At 40.0% G+C, this 23,466-nt stretch overlaps 1 protein-coding gene across 3 annotated transcripts in view; it reads left to right on the forward strand.

Annotated features, from left to right (window-relative positions):
* The window catches only part of UNC5C (unc-5 netrin receptor C), a 273,379-nt gene that overhangs the window by 169,264 nt on the left and 80,649 nt on the right, over positions 1-23,466 (forward strand). For all 3 annotated transcript variants that reach the window (XM_074905547.1, XM_074905549.1, XM_074905548.1), the window contains exon 3: positions 16,587-16,730. In XM_074905547.1, the coding sequence (XP_074761648.1) occupies positions 16,587-16,730 (144 nt within the window). The remainder of the gene's footprint in view (positions 1-16,586; positions 16,731-23,466) is intronic.

Consider the following 23,466-nt stretch of genomic DNA (forward strand, 5'->3'; position numbering starts at 1 on the left):
GCAGCTTGCACCAGTCAGGCTGGCAAAGCCCTTTGACTCTGCCACTTCTGAGCTTGTTTTGGATTCTGTTGCTATTTTTGGCTAGCTAGTGCAGTAGTTGTAACGTAGGGCACAGCAGTAGTGACTGAGCTGCTCAGGCGGTGGCGTAAGGACAGCAGCCCAAGCTTACACTGCTGCTGGCTTCCAGCTCACACGTAGAGAGGCTGAAGAAACTGTCCACAAACCAAGTTAGGTCTAGACTTTATGTGGGTAATCCAGGGCTCAAAGGGGTCTTGGTTACACAGTGTTTCTACTGGGTCAGTTGTGTAATCCTAGCAACTAAAAACTGGGTTCATTCTTGTTTCCTGATATTTTACCATTCTTAAGGTCTGTTCTTGCCCAAATACAAAGACGAGCAGCATGCTGAGGCAGTCTCCTGCAACCGTTTTTGAACCAGGCTTTCTCTTTCAGTTTTTTAGGTAAAAAAGCAAAGCAAAGAAAAACGAAACAGACAATAAAATATATGAGAGGAAAAAAGTAAAGGTCACCTGTGCTTTCTTTTCTAAAGGACGTGTAATCAGGAAGAAAGAGGAGTAGAATACAGGTGTGATGCTAGCGGTACATCATCTTGGGATTGTAAATGATGCATGAAAAAGAGAAATAGGTTTTGATTTGCAAAAGATTATGTGTTCATGGACTTTGAGCCTGTGCCCAGAAATGAAATCTATGTAGGGATGATCAACTCTTCTTATAAGGCAAATTTGTTTCCATCATTGATAAAACCGGAGACAACAGCACAGCAATACCAGTGGCACAGGAGGTGGAATGAGAGTGCAGCCGAGCCCTCATTGAAGTGAGCTGCTGGATGGAAATGTTGAATATCTTCAGAAGGTTAATTTTTAAGAGAGGAAACCATGTATTTATATTTTTTTGCTATGTATATATATTTTTCTTTGTAACAGAGAAGGTACAAAGTAAGAGTTACATGCACTTTGCACTGTGGGATATTTTTAAACAGTAGGTAAAGCAGTTCTGTAAAGAACATGCACAGGGACTCTGTGGGAGTTGTTGCCTTCTGGTTGGAAAGGATGAGAACAGTAATAGTGACAGGGTGTTCTAGTACCACTTTATTTAATTATATTAGCCTGAAGAGAGAGCCTTACAAAAAAAAAAAAAAAAAAAATCCAATGATCGAGTCTGAGAAGCCAGAAGCTTTACATTAAAGGTATTGCATTCTGTTTTTTAATCCTCAGACTCACTGGAATTTTTCTTTTTTTATGGAAAAGGCTAAGCATTTTCATAAAGAAGTCAAATGGTTGCTTTGAAAATCTTTAGTGCACATCTTTGACTCTTTCATTTCCTATGTACATGAAATACAAGGCAGGGCATGGTCTTTTTTATGTTTTTACTGGAATATTTTCCCATTAATGTGGAAAGTATATGTGAAGAATAAGAACACTGCTTTTAGAAAACAAAGATGAAAGTTGTTTTGAGGGAACACATTTGATTTTATGGCTGACTGTCATAAAAGATAACAGCAATGAAAGTAAAAGGAACCCTGCAGAACTGATGCTTTTGGGGGCAAGAAAATTCCATTGTCACAGGGCAGGAAGCTCAGTAGCATCGATAATTGTTAGAGCAATTTGTGCACATTTTCCAGATTACTGTACCTTTGAAAATGACTATGGCAAAAGATTTTATTTTGCATGTGTGATTTTTATGGAGAAATATTTTCAGATACACAAGCACACCAATTCTGCAGTGGGGGAAGAGTTGTGGATGTATAGAAAATCAGTGTCCTGCACCCCTTTAATTTTTCCAGAGGGATTAAATGCTGCTGAATCAAACCCCATATCCCAGTGATGTAAGACAGAGAAAAATCAGAACTACAGGGACTTTGGTTTTGTCTTTTCAATTTGGATATGCATTGTAATACCTTCTCCATATCTGTTAAGGCAAAATGATCTATAAAACCCCTCTTGCCCTCTGCAATGCCAGTGACATGTTCTCTCTCCTTCAAGCAAGGAGAAAACAACATTTGGGACTCTTCTAAGTGCTAATTAAATAGACATATTGGGCAATTCAGCCGGCATTATTGTTTGCCCTCACTTTCTGCCTTCTTTTGCTGAGATGTGTAGGGAGAGGAGGGCTCAGGGAGTTTGCTGATCACCTCCTCCATGTTCCCGAATAGCAGCAAGACAAAATAAAGGACTCTTGAGCCTGGCCTGAGGCTCCAGCTAATGCAGACTGAACAGGTTTATCTGTGCAATCTCAGAGGAAAGGCGTGGTGAAGGAGGCTCTGTTAACGAGCAGGTGAAGTTGCTGGTCCTTTTTCCCATGTCCTGCCTTCAGAAGCAGGATTTCCGAAGACTTAATGTTCCCCAGGAGCATCCCCGATGCCACCCAGCCTTCAGCAAGGAGGATAGATTACTCCAAGGACTTTCCCTTCATATGCTGCTTCAACTCTCTGCTCCCCACAAATCAACTAAAACAAAGTCAGAAACTGTATCAGAATAAGATTTTTGTCTGATGAGGAGGGTTTATTGAATGGCACTGAGGTGGATGAATATGCTTTTCTTTTCAGGCGTGAATCTTACTTTGTTTCAGTTTCTAGCCACCACTGTGATTCCTGTGCTTACCTCCTACCATTACCTTTCCACATTCATACAGTATTTTTTCATGATTTGCAGATTTGGTGAAAGGAGATTGGGCTTTTGACATGGGGTCAGCATTGATCTAGGAAATAGGAGGTTGTGACTTTAAGCAGTGGGTTTGGCCGCCTCTCAAGGGAGTAGGTACACAGCTAGCTAAGTCTTTAATAGATCACCCTCTGGACAGAAAGATCAAAGTCTGATGTCTGCCCTTTTGCCTCTAAAACAGTTCTTACAAGATTCTGCGGCCAAGACAGCAGTGGGAAAACCTCCACAGCAACTGTCTGCTCTTCTGGCACCACGTATAGAGGCAGGAAAACCACTTCCAGCACACGATGCTCTGTCGCTTTATCTTACTCTCCATGTGTACATCTCATGAAAGCTGTTTATTTTGGTGTTTGTGACACTGCATTTTAGAAGAGTGCGTTGCTCTAATGTCAAAAGTCACATCAACTTGTTTGAACATTTTTTAAGTTGTGATTTTTGATTGTACAGCAAAGATCATCATACAGCCTCTCATTTTGAGAAGTTGTGCTCATTTGTCTTACAATTTTTTATAAATAATCTATTGTTTCTTTCTAAGTATAGCACTTCTTTGAATAGCAGTGTTGAAGAACTTAATCTGGGAGCCCAAACAGAAAATTCAAGTGCACCTAGCCCCGTGTAAGAACAGCTCAGGTAGAGGAATGTGGAAGGATAATGTTTTACTTGTTTCCTCTAACTCACAGATCTTCTTTTCCTTATTGCTGTTTTCCCTCTCTGCACATCTTCCTTAATCTCTTTTTTACTTCTTGAACTTCTGTAGCCTCCAAAGTCTCTGTATTATTTTTCAAGAGTCCAAAAGATAAGCAAAAAAGCTATTTTTCTGAACAAATGTGGCCAGTATCCCTAACTTCACTAAGGAGATGACAAGTGATGCTAAATGCTGCAGTTATACTTAGCCTGCAATATTTTGACTCTCTGGGGTAGAATACCTTGGGGTTATGTTAGTAAGGGTAGCCACATATCATAAATAAGGATTGCTTTCATTCCACTGTTGTCAGAAGTAATTTTATTTTCCATTTATCATTGGATCAAATCCATTACAAACATCAAGTACCCTGATTCAAAATAATTATTTCTCAGCAACATGTTGCCAATTTTTAGCTCTGCTTCTTCAACTCTGCACTAATCCAACTCATTTCAAGGAAATTTAGAAACATATCTGTGTATCTCTTTCCAAATGCTTCTATTAATAGTTTTGAGATGTGGGTTAGAATTGATACTACAGTCCATTTTCTTTAGGAATTTGAAGTCTCTCCCCTCTTTGGAAGGTTGCTGCAAGCGAAACACATTTATATGTATGGTCTGAAAGACTGCAGCTGGTGCAGAAAGGAGCAGACAACTGTATATCTCTGAAGAACTGGAATTCTCCAAGGAAATACAGGCTGTTTACTTGCATAAAATTATATTAACCCACACTTTTTTCCTATTTGAGATTTGGGTTGCAGCCATTTTTTATGTCACTCCAGCCATCTTATGTCTGCCTATCACTGCCCATGGCCTGACAGGGAGCTCTCCCAAGGAGGAGTAGCTCCATGTCCATCACCACTGCAAGAGATGTTCTCTCACAGTTTGAGTCTTCACCTGCTGGGAACATGGTCCCCAACACACCCAGATCAAGGGAGTACCTGACAACAAAGCTGCTGCAGACATTTTTTGCAAGCAGGCAATTTATCTTGAGGAATTGGTATATTTTGGTAGAAAAAAAAGCTGTTTTGGAAGCTTCAGAAGAAAGACATTCACAGAGAGTTGAAGAATCACCATTTTCTAGGATATAAATTCAAAGTGGTAGTTATTTTTGTTAAATTTAGTGGAGAAAACACTGAGATCAGTTCTGACTTAAAGAAGGGAAATTATATACAGAATAAGAAATTGGGCCAGATACTTGCTTACAGAGGAAAATCTGCGTATAGGCAATACATAACCACCCCCCAAACCCAGGGAGATTATCTTTTTGTATAGAAGCCTGCAAAAGACTTTGTGGGGTTTGAGTTTAGACTCTACTGAGTATAATATTCACTTATAAAACATATATCAACATATCAGTAATTTCTTATTTAATCAAATTGTTGTATGTGGGTTTTCATCTCTAAATCTTTGTGGAAGGCTGCTTCTAGCTCTTAGACCTTGACACCTTCTTTACATGTTTACAGCCTGCCTGTTCTTCTGCTAATACTGTCCTTTTCAGCAGCTCTTTGCCCTGCCACCTTTACAGACAGCAGCCATGGACCTCATGAACCCTCTCCCCTCATGCTGCTAAACTGGCTGAGGTGGGCTCTTCCAGCCTTGGCACTTGTGTTATCCTTCAGGGTATTCAGGGATGCTAACAGGGCAGCCCAGAGGGAGCTACTCTTCCTGCAAGTTAATTCTGCTCACGCTCTTTCTCTGAGTAATGGTGGACCCATGGGAAAGGTTATTTGCCTATTCCAAATTTTCTGTGGATTCACCATGTATCTCTGTGCAAATCACTCAACGTCCCTGTTATTTACCTCTGCAAAGTGCTTTGGGACCGAAAGATAAAAGCTTCAGGATATTTATTCATTTCCTATTGCAGCACTAACTTCCTATCTGCAGCTGTTTGCCTAATTGTCCTGAAGTTTTCCTGTGGGCTTCCAGAAAAACAAATCTGAGACAGGAAATAAAGTTATTTAAAATAATAATAAGAGGAGTATGGATGCTTAGTGCATTCATCTGAAGCATTTGAAGATACGTCTCTGAATATTTCCAGCCTACACCTTATCTCCCTCCAAGTTTTTCCTTCATTAAACCCTTTGTTACACGCTCGTAATCTCAATTTCCCAAAAGACATCTTCAGACATCAGTCCACCCACCACAGCTTCACACTAGCCATGACTTTGCACAGCAATGCTTCCTTTTTCTGTGCATGTCCCCTGGCTCCTTTGGAGCTGAACGCCTTTTGTGTGGGATCTGGAGCCCCTGTGGTGAGGGCGGTCTGGTGCCTGAAAGGCTAATAAATATCAGCTTCGTTTGGAAGTGGGTCCCAAAGGTTCTCCATCCTGCATCCGCTTGCCTAAATGGAAAACAGAAAAGAAGATTAGAGCCAAGGTCTTGTGTGCTGTAAAACAAAAGTGCTGTAGTCAGTAGTACCCCGGCAGTGCAAGGGCAGGAACACTTTCATCCTCTAAGTGTAGGTTTTTTTCAGTTAATTAAATATGAGAATGAGTAGGATTAATAGGTCTGTAGTGTCTTTTCAAAAATCCCTGAAAATATTAATGGAAATGGAAGGTCAAAATTATACCTTACTGTTTCTTCAATGAGAACAAGAAAACAAGTTATAGTCTGATGCAGTCGCTGGAAATGTGGTGTAATGCTGTTTAGAAACATTGGGATCTTGATGACTGTGCAAGACATTTAAGTGTTGTATTGAGTCCCTTGATGTCTGTGTAAGCTTGTATCTCAGTTTCTTGAGTAGTATCTTCTACTTTTTCTTCTATTAGCTCATTAGACAGTGAAGAATAATTCCTATTGCTTAAAACTACATTCGAGAAATCCTTTTTTTTTTTTTTTTTCTTAAAAGAAAGGCATTTGTATGGAACAATCATTGCACATAGATCAGATTTAGTGAGGCTTTTTTCACTGTGTGGGTAGGGTACCAAATCATCACTAATGTGTAAGGGAAAGAGAGGTGGCTGTCACATGCAGCTCTGACCTGTGCAGGCTTTAATTTTGTGCTGCCTTTGTGGGTTCACTGGCTGTACTCATTTTGTCATTCCCATGCCTTCCTGATTCGTACATAAACGAGCAATGTGATGTGGTAGGTACCAGCAGAACTGCCATTCACCTGCAAGGTTATGAACAGCTCCTTCTCATCAGGTTTTGATGGGATGCCTTTCACAATTCCTCATAACTTCTCACCCCTCTTCATATTTTGATTGTGAGAGCAGAAAGAGAGTCTTTTGTCAGACTCTTCTGTGTCTCTTCTTCCCCTTGAATACTGATCTTTAGGCCCTCACAGCCTCTTCTATTATTTGCTCCCAGGTTTTGATTTTAGAGAGGATCTTGGTTGGTTGATTGCTGCTTTTGGCTTCCCAGTGACTTGTATAATGATGTTTCTGTAATGAGTGCTGACATTGCACCTGGGTTGGTTGCCGTGGCCTCCGCTGAAGAGGAGTAAGGATTGCCAGGCCTGAAGAATAATGATGCCTAGAAGTGGATCAGGATTGCTTTGGGGCTTAGTTTTAATCCTTTTGTTCTTGAACTACGGTGGAAACCAGTATTGGAATGCAGTCAGAGTGGGTACCCAGACAAAAAAAAGAGAGAGAGACAACCAGAATTACGGGGATACTACTGATGGCATTTTCTTACATAATGAAAAAGGGTTTTTTTCATGTCAAAGTTGCACGCATCTGTAGAGCAAATTGCTTGCATCTCTGGTCCTCGCTCTAGCTGATGAGGATCATGGGCTGTGCTGTATCCAGAAACATGGACATGCCAAATGACTTCCATGACCACAAGGCTGCCTTTTCACACGCATTCCTGCAATGATTCTTTTATTAGCTGCAAACTAAGAAAAATCTCCTGGCTTTCAGGAGCTGTTGTTTTGACTGCTGCCCTGGCACAGCCCTGAAAACTCACTGGATGGGGGAGCAGACAGTAAATTCCCAGAGCTTCATCCCTGGAGAAAGTCACTTCACTTGACAGCAAACTGGACAAAGCTACTTTGAAAGCAGCTCCTTGCCTTTTAATTTTTTGCTTTTTAATTTTTTTTCAAGATGCCTTAGTCGGCTGTGAAATGCCATCCCTAGCATGCAGAACAGCAAAAAACAGTGGGGCTTTTACACTTCTCCCCCAACCTGCTGTTCCTGCACAACGTGAACTAAAAAATACGAAAACAACTGCTGAGGAAGGCTCCCGAGTGACCCCTTGTGTCACGTTGCGACTGTCCCTGTTCCCACAATAGCTGCACTAGCCACTGAACTGTGTCATCGCATTAAGTTCACAGAAGTAAAGCGTTTTCACGTTGTCTCTGCTTCTCAAAACCACACAGAGTGGGTGCGGTACATAAGTACATGTGCAGATACATATTTTATATATAAATACGCACAAGTATATGTCAGTAAGTCAGTAAGATAAACAACTTGGTGTATATTTTTATATAAAAATTTACACATAAACCCATTTATTTTTTATTTCCCTGGCCCCCCCTCCACTATGCAAAAGGAATGTAAACACACTGTTCAAAATTCAGATGCTCTCGGTTGGCTTCCCAGATGTTTGAAGTTCAATAGATTTTTATTTTTTTTCATAATTTCCTCAGCTTCTTCTAGTGAAGTGCTAAACAACCATTATTCCTTTTTGCCTGCACATTGAGATTCATCTGTAGACTCTAAACTGCCTCAAAAGTGCTTCAATTTTGCATGAGCACTAAGCTGGGGACTGGGAAGCATTACCCACTGCTGAAGGCCCAGATCATTAGAAAGAGCATGTAAATCCTCTGAACCAGAAATAAAAAGTGCACAGATTTTCTTTGTGAAGTCTCAACTGCAGCTTTAAGTAAAACATGAACCATTGGCACGTTTTTTTCCTGGCCCTTGAAAAAAAATAAAACCAACATCTTTTCTCAGCTGCACGTGCCTCAACCAAAAGAAGGGAAGACTGGGCTTTGACCCAAAAGTTGGAGCTGCTAAGAGCTTATACTCATGCTTTCCTATGCAGATGACTTCTCTTCTTCCTGCTCCCTGTAAGTGGCACCAGCCTGGCAGAGAATTGCTCAGGTTCTGCTGCTCGGGGTTGCTTAGTGTTGGGATGTTTTGGGTCAGGATGCTTCAACTTACGTTTCTGCTCCTACACCTCAGCCTGTGTGAGTTCAGAAATCATGATGTACATGGTTGAATGTAAATATATGTTTGTAGTGAGGTTTTCTTTGGAGTCCTGCTACACTGGAGCATGATTATTACTTTTGTACCAGGAAAAAGGAAAAAAGAAAGCGTCGACAATAGGCACACATTGTTACATGTGAAGGAGAACAATGCATTTTGGAGAAATTTGTGCATATTAGCAAAAAAAATGCCATCGACTAGAAAATAGCCTCCATTAAAAAAAGGTGGGGAGAGGTGTTTTTCCCTTGTCTCTGAAGTCTTTGTAGGCTGAGAACAAGCAATCCAGTTGCTGTTCTAAGTTATTAAATGGCAGCAATCAGCTGCCAAGGTTGTCTGGGGGAGGAGATAGCAGAGGGGCTATTTTACCTTCTCCAAGGGTACAAGCCCACTTCCACCATGCTGGCAGGGTCCAGGGCACACAGTTTTGAAATCTGCCATGCATCTTATACAACTAGGTCCTTCAGATGTTAATAGGAAAGGAATAAAAAGGCCTTGTTTTCACTAAAAGAAAATAAAACACAAACACAATGTGTGTTCATTAATTCCTGTTCAAAGTAAAATCCCTTGAAGATAGCCCCTGTAATTTTCGTGTAAGTCAGATAAAAGATAGTAGGGGAGCTGGGATTTTAGCTTAACTCACTACTGTCAGCTGGCAATTAGATACCACAGCTAACAGATGCAAAATAGTGCAAACCTGACATTGTTTTTTAAAGCAAAATTGCCTTTATTAGACTGTTGCTTTCATCTGTATTAATTTAAGACTATCTGTTGCCTAAAGAGAAAGTTATGAAGAGAGCAAAAATAGCTGGAGGTCGTTAATTTAAATATTTAAACTAATATTTGTGGAAAATTGTTTGTGATCGTTATGCAGTCATTTCATAGCAGCAGCCAGCCACAATTTATGGAGAAGCAGTATTGAGGCAAAACCAGGTGCATGCAATCACAGCATGAAGGATTACTGGGTGTTGAAGCTGTTTGCTCTTTTAAACTATCTCTAGATATCTATCTGTCTATCTATCTTTTGTTAAGATTACAGATACTCTATGTAGAAAATAAGATATAGGCAAAGTGTGCCATTATGCTATCATCTCTATCCCATTAGGATGCACAAAGTACATTTTTCTCAGCAAGAACTTTAATATTTGAAGCCATTCTTCTTCTGCATAGCCTATTTATTCATTTTTTTAAACACCAAATTCCATAGCTTAAGTACTCTGATATATTTGAGCAGAGTAACTCTCTGACTGCAAGGGATCCATCTCTGCAAGAGGATAAATAAATTTCTATTCTGACACAGCACTGATTTTATTTCTACTTTGTAAAAAGGTTATTTCCCCAAGTGATCAGCCTTCTGCTACAGAGGCAGGTTGTTCATAGTACCTGTGATGAGCAATTAAATAAATTGAACAGGTCGTTCTGGACTACCAGTAAGTAGAAAGATCATCATTCTTGGCTTTGGTCACTTAAGTTTTGCCATCAGAGAGTAATCTTATTACAAAGAACTGCATAATAAGAAAGCAGTCTGTTTACCTTTTATTAAGTCTGTTTGTAGTCATACCACTTCGGTGTATGGTCTTGGCCACTTTCACGAAGGAAAAAATACGGTGCTGTTTTAAGGATTTTTGGATGAAGCTTTGTATGAAATGTAAGACAGATGGGGACTATGAGAACTGAAAATGCTTTCATCCTTTTTGCCAAATACCATGGAAATAATCCAGCCTCTCCCAAAATTATTGCAAAACTCTGATTTTCTTTTTTGGTATCAGGATTCTCCTGCCACCCTCATCTTGCATTAAAAAGTGTGTATACTTATGTAATTCAAATCTGTCCTGACTGAGCAACATTCATAAAGTATTCCTTCACATCCCTCTCCTACTCCTAATAGCTAGAAAAAGGAACTGTGAGTCAGAAAGCATGGACTGTTTCAGACTGGCACTGATTTATTTTAAGACTGAGCAAACCACAGTGTTTTTCTCTATGTCTGGGTTGAGGATCTGAATGGAGATGCACTGTGAAGTTACATGCCATATAGTTTGATGCTATAGCAGCACGTGTTGCATGGACGTGCAGAGGAATCCCCCTACCCCAGAGCTGGTTTGCTGCTGACTCCTCAAAGCCTCTTCTGTGTCATCAAGAAAGACCATCCCTGCCCTCCGTGTCCCCACCGCACAGCAGGAAGGGAGATTTGGGGGTGCATGCGATTGGGGGAATCTGTGCCTGTCTAGGGACAGGGGAGCCAACAGCACCGAACGTCAGGTATGAGAGGGTGCTCTGAGTACCAATTTCAAGAAATTGAACTTTTAGATTTTCATGCAAGTTACCTGCATGAAAATGGGCTGTATTTCCATACTTATTTACAGTGGCTGTGATACACCTGCAATCTATATGCATGTATTACAGTAATGTCTTTTTCCAGACCAGTAGGTCATAAAGTCCCATCTCCTTGAGAAATGTGTTCTATGGCGGATATGATTACTAATTAATGAAATACCTTTTGGGCATATGAAAGCACAAAATCACAGAAATTGTTTGAACTTCTACTTACAGGAGAAATAAACAAATTATCCATGCCATTTCTTGTAGTCTGGAAGCGCAGTTTAGTCTTGCAACTAAATAGCTCCTGTTTAGTGTTGTGCCAGAGGGTCAAACACAGGCCAGTATAATACTTCCACAAAAATTTTTCTATCAAAGTCCTGGGGAATATTTTCACACGTGTGGAGTATTAATATCAAATGCTGAACATTTATGGCAGCCAAAATACATCAAAATAATTTCTTGGCAGAATGATGCCCAGTGAGGTGTAGATACTAACTCTGTGACGTAGACTGAGCCCAAGTTGGATAATTACATTTGATTAATTGATAATAAGATTTTGTTTTCAGATGTTTATGGTGATAATTTATTGTCTTGCATAGTCATACACAGTTGCAGAACCTTATAATACATTATTGTTTCCCTCTAGAAAGAAGTGAGTCTGATTGGCAAATCTGCTTCTATTAAAATCATTGGGAAATTTGCCAATTACTTTGGCGGGTGCAATATGGAACCCATGAGTTATTACTGCAGTTACTAATAATCTAACATAATATCATACAATTACATTACATTTGCATACATTAAAAAAGATAACATTTCTGCCTCTGAAGACCAGATAATCTACCTCACAGTTTGTATAGCCAGCTAAGTTAAGTGCTTGGGGACCGCGTCAATGAAGTGTGACTTTGTTTGACTGTGTTTCTAGGATACATAATAAAAGACCGTGTATATAAGGCACAATTCCCTCTTCAGACTTTCTTTTGCTCCAGGAGGGGTAGTAGTTTTATTTTGATACATACCATCAGCCAGTGCCTCTCCCTGGTGCACACATTACCAGTAGGCAGACTGAGCAAGGCTCCCTCCACCCTCTGCCTCTCTCTGCTCATTAATCCCTCATTAACATGCAAATACAGAAATAAGTAAAGTTCTGGTTCCTTCCTACTCCTTTTCAGAGCCCAAGTTGTATTAGGCCCAGAGATATATTTATTTTATTGAAATGAATAATTGTATATGCTGTGCTACTAAATATGCAAAAATATTTAATTCCTAAGACTAGGGCATAATTGCAGACTGATTATGCCAAATGCCCTGAGCCTTCTTGTAAGCTATCCTCTGTCCTCAACTGGTCAGAAAACTGTTAGGGGCAAAAGGATATCTTAGACTGGTTTATTTAGTCTCCTAACAGCTACAGGGTTTAGGGCCTCTCTTTAGGGAAATTCCACCAATGTAATGTCTTTTTCTGGTGCCAGGTTTAGGTAAGTGTGTTAAATCTGACTGATCTGTTTGTGTATAAACAGCCCCAGCCTTGAGCAACCTTTGTGACATTTTTTTATAACCCAGCAGACCCAGATCTGTATACTCAGGACCCAGAGAGGACAGCGAATATTTTTGCCTTTGTTTTTTCCTCAGATTTTTTAACTTCCTTGTACTCAAGTTGTAAAAGTTCTTGCATTGCTTCTGTCTTGGGAATGATGCAGTTATTCACCGAGATCAGAAAAGAAATGCCTGTACAGAAAGAGCCCAGCAACCTGGGGATGCATTTTTAAGGATCTGTGATTTTTTTCAGTGAACAATCTTAAGAGACAATTACCATTTATTTGGAGAATTGCTTTAAATTACTTTGATTTTCTGCATTTTCATTTTAAAGCTCCTCTCTTTACAATCTTCTTGTTGCCAGAAGTAGGAGTGATAATTAGACCAAGTATCTTCACATATCTGTCTTCATACCCAAGATCCAGATGGACTGCAAGGGGCTACAGAAACAGTTCTCACTTCATTGAATGCAGATCAAATTTGGACAGTACAAGCAAATGCTTTTCTTTGTCATATTCTAGTTATTTATCACAGGGAGAGTACGAGTTGGAAATACTACATAGATGCTCTTTATGGATTTATATGCATTAGAAGGGACTTGTCAAGCATTCTAGCTGCCCACATTTCTGTTATCTCCCTTCAGCTGTGTTTGTTAGTGCATTGCTTTAAATGAGGAAGATCCTGACTTCTTGTGGATTGTGCCACCATCTACATGATTATGTTAATTCTGGAAATGTGCGGTTTACTCAGTGTGAGAAAACATTTATGCTGCATATCTTCACCTGCTGTATAGTTTAGCCATATGAGGAACTAGACTGAAAAATTCAATATATTTCTAATAAAAAAGGTAAGGTAGAAGAGATGGTATTCTCTGTGAGAGGGCAACCTTTTGTTATTTAACACTGTGGCAAAGTAAAATTGGCCAATACCAAGTAGGTTATATGGTGCATAAATTACTGCTAATCTCTTAATCTGTCTTGTCCTAAATATATTTAGGGAAAATATAGGGACTCCTTTTAAAGTGACTTCTAGTTTTACACTCAGAGGTTGTGCACTCACCTATAATCAAACAATTCGATAGTTGCCTGAACTACAGTCACAGTATGTCACGTTGTCTGGAAATATTGAGACACGGGTTGTTTGCCTTTTTTTATTTTTTTTTTTTTTTAATGACTCCAGCTACTGTTTGGTGTAGAAGCAGAAGCAGCTTCAACAGGGGTAAGATGAAGATCTCTGTTTGAAGTCATCATACCAGGGTTGTCCTGCACTTGGTGCCTCTGTGAAATGGATAACAGATACACTCCTGAATGAAAGCAGACTGTACCAGCTCCTCTGAAATCTGATGAAGAGCAGTATGTCAGCTGGTAACAAGGCAGTTGCTATTTGAGGTATCTCAGCAAATTGCATTTTTTGTAATCTAGCCTGGAAAGGGATTTTCTGTTAGGGGTTACACTGAAGTGTGTTAGCAGAAGGAGTAGAATTTTGCGTTGGTACAAGAAGGGAAACACATTCCTTTGCACTTGCCCCAGAGTCTGAGGCTGGGTGCATTTCAGATGGCGAGATGTTTCTCCTAAATTGATGTAGCTGTTTGTGCAATGAGGTGCCAGTGAGTGACACTGGGAAAGAGTGACAGAATCAGCTTTGAGTTCTGACCATGGATCCTTACATCCCAGATGATCTCATGCTATCACAAACTGGCTTGATACATTTTGAACTCTAGGAAAAAGAGTTTACCTTAGAGACAAAGACACAATGATATTTTTTTGCTTGTAAGCAGAAAGAGGCAGCATCTGTTTGGTATGTAAAGAAGGTTTGCATCTCTTTGGTCATGGTGCAACTGTTGATATGACTCAAAGATCAAAGGACAATTTACTTTGAATAACCTGAAACCTATCAGTATGTCATGGCTGTCTCAAAAGACATTACCTGGAGTACATTGGTATTTTGAATTAGAAAGCATCTCAGTAAGTCAGAGATAAAAAGTTCTGCTGGTGCATTCAGCGGGAGCTATTTGTCACATGGTTTTGTATCATCAACAGACTATCAGAAAATGGCATTTGAGTCCTGAATGTTAAGACTGTTTCATAATCATTATTAACCAGTACTGTCATTATGAGCCCGCTTGCTTTAGCCCTCTGGTAACAAAGTTCACTGCTCCATCAAACTCTGTCATAATCAGCCTTATTATAAAAACATAATATTGTAACCCTCAAAGGCTCCCTGGACTAGTGCTATAAAAACTGGGAATGAACTGAAGTAATCTTTAGGCTAGCAGCAGTTGCACTGGGAAAATATAACCATTTTTATGTACGTAATGTACATGATCCCTCCCCACTCTCTTCATGCTCTTCTCAACAGGACAAAAGCTATCCCATAGACCCCTTTTGGAGCCAAATTAGCTCATCAAAGTAGAACAAGTTTATAACACAATGTTCACTGCATATCAAATGCCCATGCACCACTTTGATTTCCATTCTTTGGAGTGCAGTTGCCATGTTTTGAGTATTTCATTTCAAGGAGGAAAGCTATTAAGTGTTTCCCCCAAAGTAGCTGATTATTCAGTGGCTAAAGATGTCAAGGATAATGAAATAAAAAGGGAGCTAGACTGTGATAGTCTCCATCAAGAAAATGCATCTCATTAGAAGGCATTCCCATCAGAGAAGTCTATGGTATTACATGCATGAATTCCTTTCTGCTGTTAGGTTGTTAACCAAGTTTTGGATGCAAACAGCATGCAGCCTCAATGACAGTGCACAACTGTAATGTACAAACAGTAATTAATCATTGGCTTCCTGAATAGAGCCTCTGTGAGGCTGGAGGCAAATCAAAGGGCTGGTCTCATTTCCAGCGCTTGAGGAACGTGCAGTGCTGTACAATTGGAAACATTCACGTTATGAATATCACCTTGTAAGCCTGTGGCAGGAGGCTGAGGGTAGCTGGCCTCCATGGGCTCAAGTCCGTGCTCAGCAGAAGGACCTGCCTTTTGGTGTTTGGTGATAGGGACAAACTGTGCACGCTGTGATCCAAGGATCTTTCAGTTGAGTTTCCTGGCAACTCTGGAAGGAAAAAGAAAATCAGTCCCACTACACAAAATATTTGTAGGTGAATTTATATATTCAAGGCTGTTTGCAAGAGTGCATTTTTGAAATGGTGATGGTGTTTTCTACAGGCAGACACACATTAAAAGTTTATTGATTCTTTGGCATCAGCAACAAAGACCAAATATGCTGACAAGAGGTGTAAGCACTCTTTCCCACCCCCGCCCAGTATCTTGGCTGAAATTAAGAGTGTTTTGAACAGGCAGTGATTTTGAGGCAGAGAAAGGGGTTGTGTCAGTATGGAACACTGCTTGTCATTAGAGGATCAACATATTACCAATGATCTTTGCAGTGGGGTTGTGAGACACCACAGTATTTCCTTGCACTTAGGAGAAGCAAAACGGCTTCCCAACAGAGAGCACTGTGTGGGAAATGTGGGCAAGTATCGGTCTGCTAGAAGGGATAGCATTGTCATTGTTGGTGCAGCTGTGGGTTTTGGGTGGGTTTTGTTGAGATATGTTATGGAGGGCAGGGCCAGGGAGACTGTCAGACACTAAAGTGTATTGCACTGTATTACAAAATCACCTAAAAAACATTGCAGTATCTACAGTATATATGACAGTAATAGTCCCCAAACTGCAGCTTGCAATAACCATACTGCAGCACATGTACCCATCATTACAGAGTATTGGGACATTCTCTGCAATGGTAAAATCCTCTTTCCTGTGTCAGAGTGAACAGGACTTCTCCCTGTTCTGTATCTGTCTAGCAAAAGGAGGTGAAATACAGGAGGGTATGATAAGGGAGTCATATAAATTGAATGACCCTGTGGTTTTGTGATATTCATATGCAGATAAAACTGGGCTGGATCATCACTTGATGTAAATTGTCCTAAGGACATGGTACAATTTATATCAGGTGAGATGCTGTTCCTCTTATTTGTCTGACATACATGTGATAAAAGTTAGAATCGCATTGATTAGTTTTCATTCACTCACTTCTCTTATTATGCAGATAAAGTGGTGTTTACTTCCCTTCACATCATTGTGACAGTCCATGTTGATGAGTAGATATTGGTAGAGAGCTGTAAGGTCTCACAACAACTTTGCAAGCAGACTTCTGTACCTACAATATTTTCTTGCTATCTGTAAGTCTAATATTGACCAGCATTACTTGTACCCTGACAGGTCTGATTGTCCGAGAGGTAAGCATTGAGATTTCCCGCCAGCAAGTCGAGGAACTCTTCGGGCCTGAAGATTACTGGTGCCAGTGTGTTGCCTGGAGCTCTGCAGGCACCACCAAGAGCCGGAAAGCCTACGTCCGTATTGCATGTGAGTGTCTTTGCTCTGTGTGTTGAGTTGATGGTGTTTGGGTGAGGAAAAGTGGAATCTCTGCCATTTGGGAAAGAAATTTTGTTTCTGACCGGTTAGGCTTTGTATTTTCTGCAGTTATTGTTGCATACTAAAATTAAGGCCTTCAGAAGCATTCATAAGGATTTCAGTTTATCCCGTTCTGAAGAGGAAAATCTTGTTCTTCTCCTTTGTGTGTGTGTGTGAGCATCAAAAACAATATTTCTTGAGTGCAGCAGTTACATGTCTCAAGAAGTGTCTGAAGCTAATGAGTAGGAATATTACCAAAGCAAGTTATGAAATGAGGTGACAGCTGTTCCTTTCACAGAATCACAGAATGGTTGAGGCTGGAACAGATCTCTGGAGCTCATCTGGTCCAACCTGCTGCTCAAGCAGGACCACCTAGAGCCAGTTGCCCAGGACTCATTCCAGGTGGCTTTTTAATATCTCTAAGGAGGGAGACACCCCCCTCACCACCTCTCTGGGCAACCTATGCCAGTGCTTGGTCACCCTCACATTGAAAAAGTGTTCCCTGATGTTCGGAGGGACCCTCCTGTATTTCAGTTTGTGTCCATTGCCTCTGGTCCTGTCACTGGACTTCAATGATAAGAGCCTGGCTCCATCTTCTTTGTACTCTCCCTTCAGGTGTTTGTACACATGGATGAGATCCCCCTGAGACTTTTCTCCTCCAGGCTGAAGAGTCCTAGCTCTCTCAGCCTTTTCTTGTAGGAGAGATGCTAGTCATCTTTGTGTCCCTTTGAAGGACTTGTCTCCAATGTGTCCATGTTTCTCTTGTACTGAGGAGCCCAGAGCTGGACCCAGTTCTCCTGGTGTGTCCTCACCAGTGCTGAGCAGAGGGGAAAGATCACCTCCCTTGACCTGCTGCCAGTACTTTTTGTCTAATGCAGCCCAGGATACCATTGGCATTATTTGCCACAAGGGCACATTGCTGGCTTATGGTCAGCTTTGTGTCCGCCAAGACCCCCAGGTCCTTTTCTACAAAGCTGAAAGTATATATCTCTGCAATCATATAATAAAGCTGCTGTTCCTTAATAAAGAAAAAAAATTGTGTGTTTAGCATATCGTATAATCAGATGGGTAATACAAGTTTGAAAGTGGTCATCTCAACCCTAATATTTCATCATTGTTATTCATGGCTACTAACCTCAATATTTATTTTGAACCATTTCCAGCTTAGACCCCAAGAACACAGGGCAAGCAGTTCCCTGAAAACAGATCTTCATTTGACTGTACAAATATTTAATGTTCATTAATTTTCAAAGGGTGCTTTTCTTTGTAATAGAGTAGTCACACTGGGGACTCCCATTTCTCTTTCACATGATGAAATCCTGTTTTGTATAATGGGAACAAAATATATCATCTGGAATTGTATCTCTTCCTCTGCTTTCACCTCAGCAAAAACACATTTTGTAAGAAAAGGTCATTAGAAGCTGGGTTTGCAATATATTTCCTGCACTACTAACAATTTATAATGAGAGAAGAGAATTCTTCCAGCCAAATAAAGCACGTTAGAGGAAAGACTCTGTCGTTCAGAACTCTTCATTTAGAGCTTGGTTCTCCCTTTGTTCTCGAGAAATTATTACATGGTTAAATCCTCGAAGAGGAGTTACCTTCTGTGTAAACATCCAGATACAAATCTCAGAGGTTCAATTTAAATACCCATTTTTGAATGTTTTTAGTCCAAGTAACTGACTGAATCTTTACTTTTTAGTACAGGACTAACCTCAGAGAAGAATTTCCCCAGGGTTAAGGGCAGTTATGATATTGTACAGACAGTCTTCCTGCAAAATTAGAAGTGCCATTACATATGTGCATAGTGCTTTCCCATGGCAGGAAATTTACCAAGACTTTCAGGATTTTCTTTTTCTGTACTGAAACAAAAGAGAGAGATTGCAATTTTTTTTCTTATAAGCAGTCAGCACTTCACAGAGGCTTAGCAATGTTTGAACAGGTTTTTTAGATTATGACTCCTAAGTTAAGTAGATTTTCATGTCCTGCCAGTTAGCCCTTGACAGATGACCATTAAATTAACACAGTTTAGAAGTCTGAGTGTGGTTCACTTGATGGTTAATAACTTTTGTGTACTGCCATATCTATGCACTTAAATTCTATGTAATACATAATCATTGCATGCATATGAAAGTTATTTTATATCAACTGACATTTCTTCACAGGTGTCCAAATTTCTGTTGAAGGTGCTCATAATACAGAGTTTGCTTCTTTTTCTTACCATATTTTTGGGGGGTTTTGAGTCTTGGTGGGGTTTTTTTAGAAGAGTCTCATTAAATATGTTCCAGGGAGTTTTATGTGTCTGTAACTCAAATGTGGCTTTGTATTTTACTGAAGTTCTTTTAACCTCTTATTCATGAATTTGAGGTTCTTGGGCGGCGTCTGTGACACAGGCAAATCACTTAGACTCCTTTGGATTAAGAGTTGAAATGTTAGGCCTTCAAACTGCAGATTTTCAAACAGCAGCAAAAGCACATTTTCTGCATTTCCAATTTCACAGAATTCTGTAAATTTCTCAGGTCTCTCGTGACTATTTTTTTTAGTAACTCGGACATATGATGTGGGATATATGCCTTACTTTGTGATGTCATTTGGTCTACAAAATCACTATTTTAAACTATAGATTCAGCTATACCAATACTTGTCTGTATTCACTGCCTTGATTTCAGAGGACTGAACCTGTACTGGCAATATAATAGTTGTTTCCTAATAAACTTTAAACATAGCTGGTAAGTCTTCTGATGGTTACACAATGTGCCATGAGACTGGGATGCAAGGTGGGGTCCATGTAGTATTTATTAATCCAGAAAATCAAGGATATCCACAATTTAAGAGGGACAGAAGAGCCCATCTCTCCAGCTCTGTCTGCAGCTGTAGTTGCACGTTTGTCACCGATGCAGTCTATGCTTTTAATTGGTACAAAAGTGAGCGCTGACACCTTTGGAAAAGGCGGCTTTAGATGGCTAAATGGAGCATATAAAATTCTCTGCTTAAGTTATGCTATTATTTATTTTAATATCTCAACCTGGTGATTTCATCTTGACAGGTACAACTGTAGCATAACTACCCATACATAGCGCATTAAGAAAAGCTTCTCTCTTTCTCCCTCTTCCTCTCCTCCTCATCCTTTTTCTCCTTCTCCTCTTTCTCTCTTTTCTCCCTTATGCCCAACTGGTCTTATTCTGGAATTATTGTGTCCTCTCAAGGGCTGGAGCTGCACTGCATTAAAACAAACAAACAAAAAAAAGCATGCAACATCTCTGTTCACTGAGCGTGTAATAGAATTAACTGAAAAGTAATTTGAAAGTGTGAAAAATGTGCATCCTGGAAAAGCGGCTTGTATTTGTTTAATGCAGGGTCAGGCATGTGTCAGAAAGTACATAACAACCTAGTCAATGAAAGTTCTCTGTGAAAATCAATTGCAACATTGCTCTGGCCAAGAGCTTCAGTTATTCAGGAAGGGAGCAATCTATAAATATGGGGTGAAGATGCTTCTGGTTTTCAAAGGCTGCCCATGCTAGCAATATAAACAGGAAAAGAGTCTGAGTCTAAAGCCAACATCCTGGCTTCTCTAAGTGTTCACAGCATTTAACAACATTTCACTGTTGCACTCCCGGACCACGAGTGTGCTAGGAAATCACTCCCTTCTGTGCAGGCTACTTCTGAAAAGGAGCTTTTTTCCTGTTTCATGGAATTCATCTTCCTGAGGCGTTGGTCTCCCCATGAGAGCAGAGCTGAGCATTTCATCCTCTTAAACTAGTGGATTTGTTAGGATTACTCTTCACCAGTCTAGATATCTCAGTAACCAGCAAAGTAGGGACACCTAATGTGTATCTTGGTGGAGCTGGAAAAGTATACATTTTTTTAAATACTGGCCTAAGAAGGTGCTAAAATGCACTTCCTATTTATTCACAGATTTCTTTTTTAGTCTAGTCACATCCTATCAGGAGCACTAGAAGTCACTAATACGTTTTGATGCAGTTATTCTGCTCAATTAAAAAAATGTTACTTTTGTAGAGGGAAGGAGGAGGGTTGGGTAGCTTTACCTTTGGCTGAAAAAAACCCAAGCCCAATATAAAGTTTTAATGTGAATTTTATGTAACAAGACTGATGTCACTGAACAGATAAAGCCAAATAGGGCAAAATTCCTGTTAAAAGGATGAATGAGGTCTGAGCCTGTGTAACTGAGAGTAGAGTTAAACCCGCTGGAAAATACATCTGATAAAGACTAAACAATAGCTGCAGGATTTGACCTAATTTTTAGATCAGATAATAAAGGGGGTGGCTAAGACAAATTGCTTTGAGCCCATGTGCATGGAGCAACCTCACTTTTCATTTGTTCCAGTTTGGTGTTGCTGTAGCCTCACTGACTTCATGATGTTAACTCGTTCTGTCCTTGAGAAAATTTAGTAAGACTATAAGCCCTAAATCTGCTGCCAGGTTTTGGATTTGTGGAAAACCTATAAGAAAATAGCAGCTTTCACTGTAATTTCTGTTACTTTTTCTTTGTGTAATGAATGTGGATAGTCTCTTCTTTTCCCTTATTCATTATCTTAAAATCAGAATTAAAAAAAAAAAAAAAAGTCATTTTAAGAAGCTGTGATGGTTTGACTCTGGCTAAATGCCAGGTATCCACCAAGTCGCTCTATCACTTCCCCCCCCCCCTTCCCTTTGTTTTCTCAACAGGGTAAAGAGGGGAAAGAAGATAAACTAACCCTTGTGGGTGAAACAAAAGCAGTTTTAATATAAGCAAAGCAAAGCAAAAGTCCGCGCGCGGAAGCAAAAGCAAACAGATTTATTCTCTACTTCCCATGAAGAGGCGATGTCGGGCCTTCTCAGGAAGCAGGGCTCCAATACACGTAGTAGTTGCCTCGGAGGACCAAGGGTGACCCCACCCCCTTCCTCCTTTCTCCCAGCTTTATACTGAGCAGACGTCATATGGTATGGAATATCCCTTTGGTCGGTTCGGGTCAGCTGTCCTGGCTGTGTCCCCTCCCAAGATCTTGCCCACCCCGTCCCACTGGGGAAAATATCAGAAAGAGCCTTGGTGCTGTGTAAGCACTGCTCAGCAGCAGCCACAACACCAGGGTGCTATCAACACCCTGCAGCTCCCAGCATAAACCACAGCACCGTGAGGGCTGCTATAGGGGAAAACCGATTCCAGTTCAGCCAGACCCAATACAGAAGCCCTGATGTAGTAAGGAACTATGCTTGTTAATCTTTTGTATAATTTGATACTCGTTTCCTATGTACTTATCTAAAAGCCTTTTTTCCCTCAGACATTTTTTTCAAGGGAATGTAGCTAATCTATGCATGTCAGATACTATATACTGATAAGATAAATGCAGTACAGAAAAGTAGACTAGTTCACCCGATGGTTTATCTTCACTTACAAGGGGTGTGCAGTCATACAAAGAAAGAGATATGAATAAAACCCCACAGATTCTTTACTGACACTTGGTTATCTCACTTTTTAGTACTGGGGTCCATGCTCGATGTTACATTGCTTCAGTGCCTTTCTTCTTTCTCTTCTAATCCAAGTAAAACTGTGAGGACACGTTCCTGTAGCAAGCAAAGCATTAGAGTACCTTGCAATAGATACAAAGTTGAATGGATGTCAAGATAAGGAGAGAGAGCTGGGAAGGGCATCACTTGAAAATTTTAATAGGGAGGTATGTCCAGGATATGCAGTATTAAAAAATAACCAAAAAATGTGTTTTGTGCGCTTGATAAGTGTGTATGAGAGTTAGCAGAGAAAGGACCTTAATTCCTTCCTTGTGTACCGTTTAAGTTTCTACTAATCAATATCTGCTGCTTGTAGTTAATAAAGGGATAACTGAGGCATGTGGTCTTGAGCTGAGATTACTGAAGAGAGAACGGCAGATCACAGAAAGGGCAGCAGAGAAGTTAACCGAGCATTTAACAGATTTGATACTACCACTCTGTTTTTGCTCCCGACAGGCGTGTTTCTGTACTGCTTCCCAAGTTAACAGGCATGACTGACTTCCAAACTAAGGATGCAGTTGTAACAGTAATAAATACAAATCACGTTGCTTTGTAATAAAGAGCTAAGACTTTATAAATTAAGATGGACTTGGCTTTACTGTTAGCATTGTTTAAAAACAAAAGGAAACCCATTAACTGAATTTATATTAATTAAATTCCTCAGTAGGAGCCTTGAGAATATTCTACCTACACTGTCATGCCTAAAAAATCATCATCATTCATTAGAGTCTGCTTAGTGCCTTATGGTGAAACATAAATGCAGTCTGGAAGTTAAGAAAATTTTGTGTATATTTTGGTTGGTAGTGACCAGATAACTGTGTGAGTCAGATTAGTGTATCAGAAGAGCAAAGACAAAATAGCACGTTTATACAAATTATTTTCTGCTTTAGTGTATCAGTGTGTTGTAAATTCCATTCTACATATGAATTGCAATGTACACCAGATGTTTCTAATGTCTATCTTTAGTACCTTTAGTATATCTGTCATCTAAAAAAAGCACCTGTTGAGATTAGGTCGTGTGAACTTTACATTTAGATTTATTTGAAAAGCAAGAACTTTGGATTCCGTCTTCAATTACCAAATAAAATCGTGAATAGAATTAAGTTTATAAGTTAGTTTGCAGGTTAAGCTTACAAAGAAGAACAAGAAAGATCAAGCTATCAAGTAAATATATAAGAGGAGA

Source organism: Athene noctua, chromosome 4, assembly GCF_965140245.1.
Source record: "Athene noctua chromosome 4, bAthNoc1.hap1.1, whole genome shotgun sequence".
Taxonomy (NCBI): domain Eukaryota; kingdom Metazoa; phylum Chordata; class Aves; order Strigiformes; family Strigidae; genus Athene; species Athene noctua.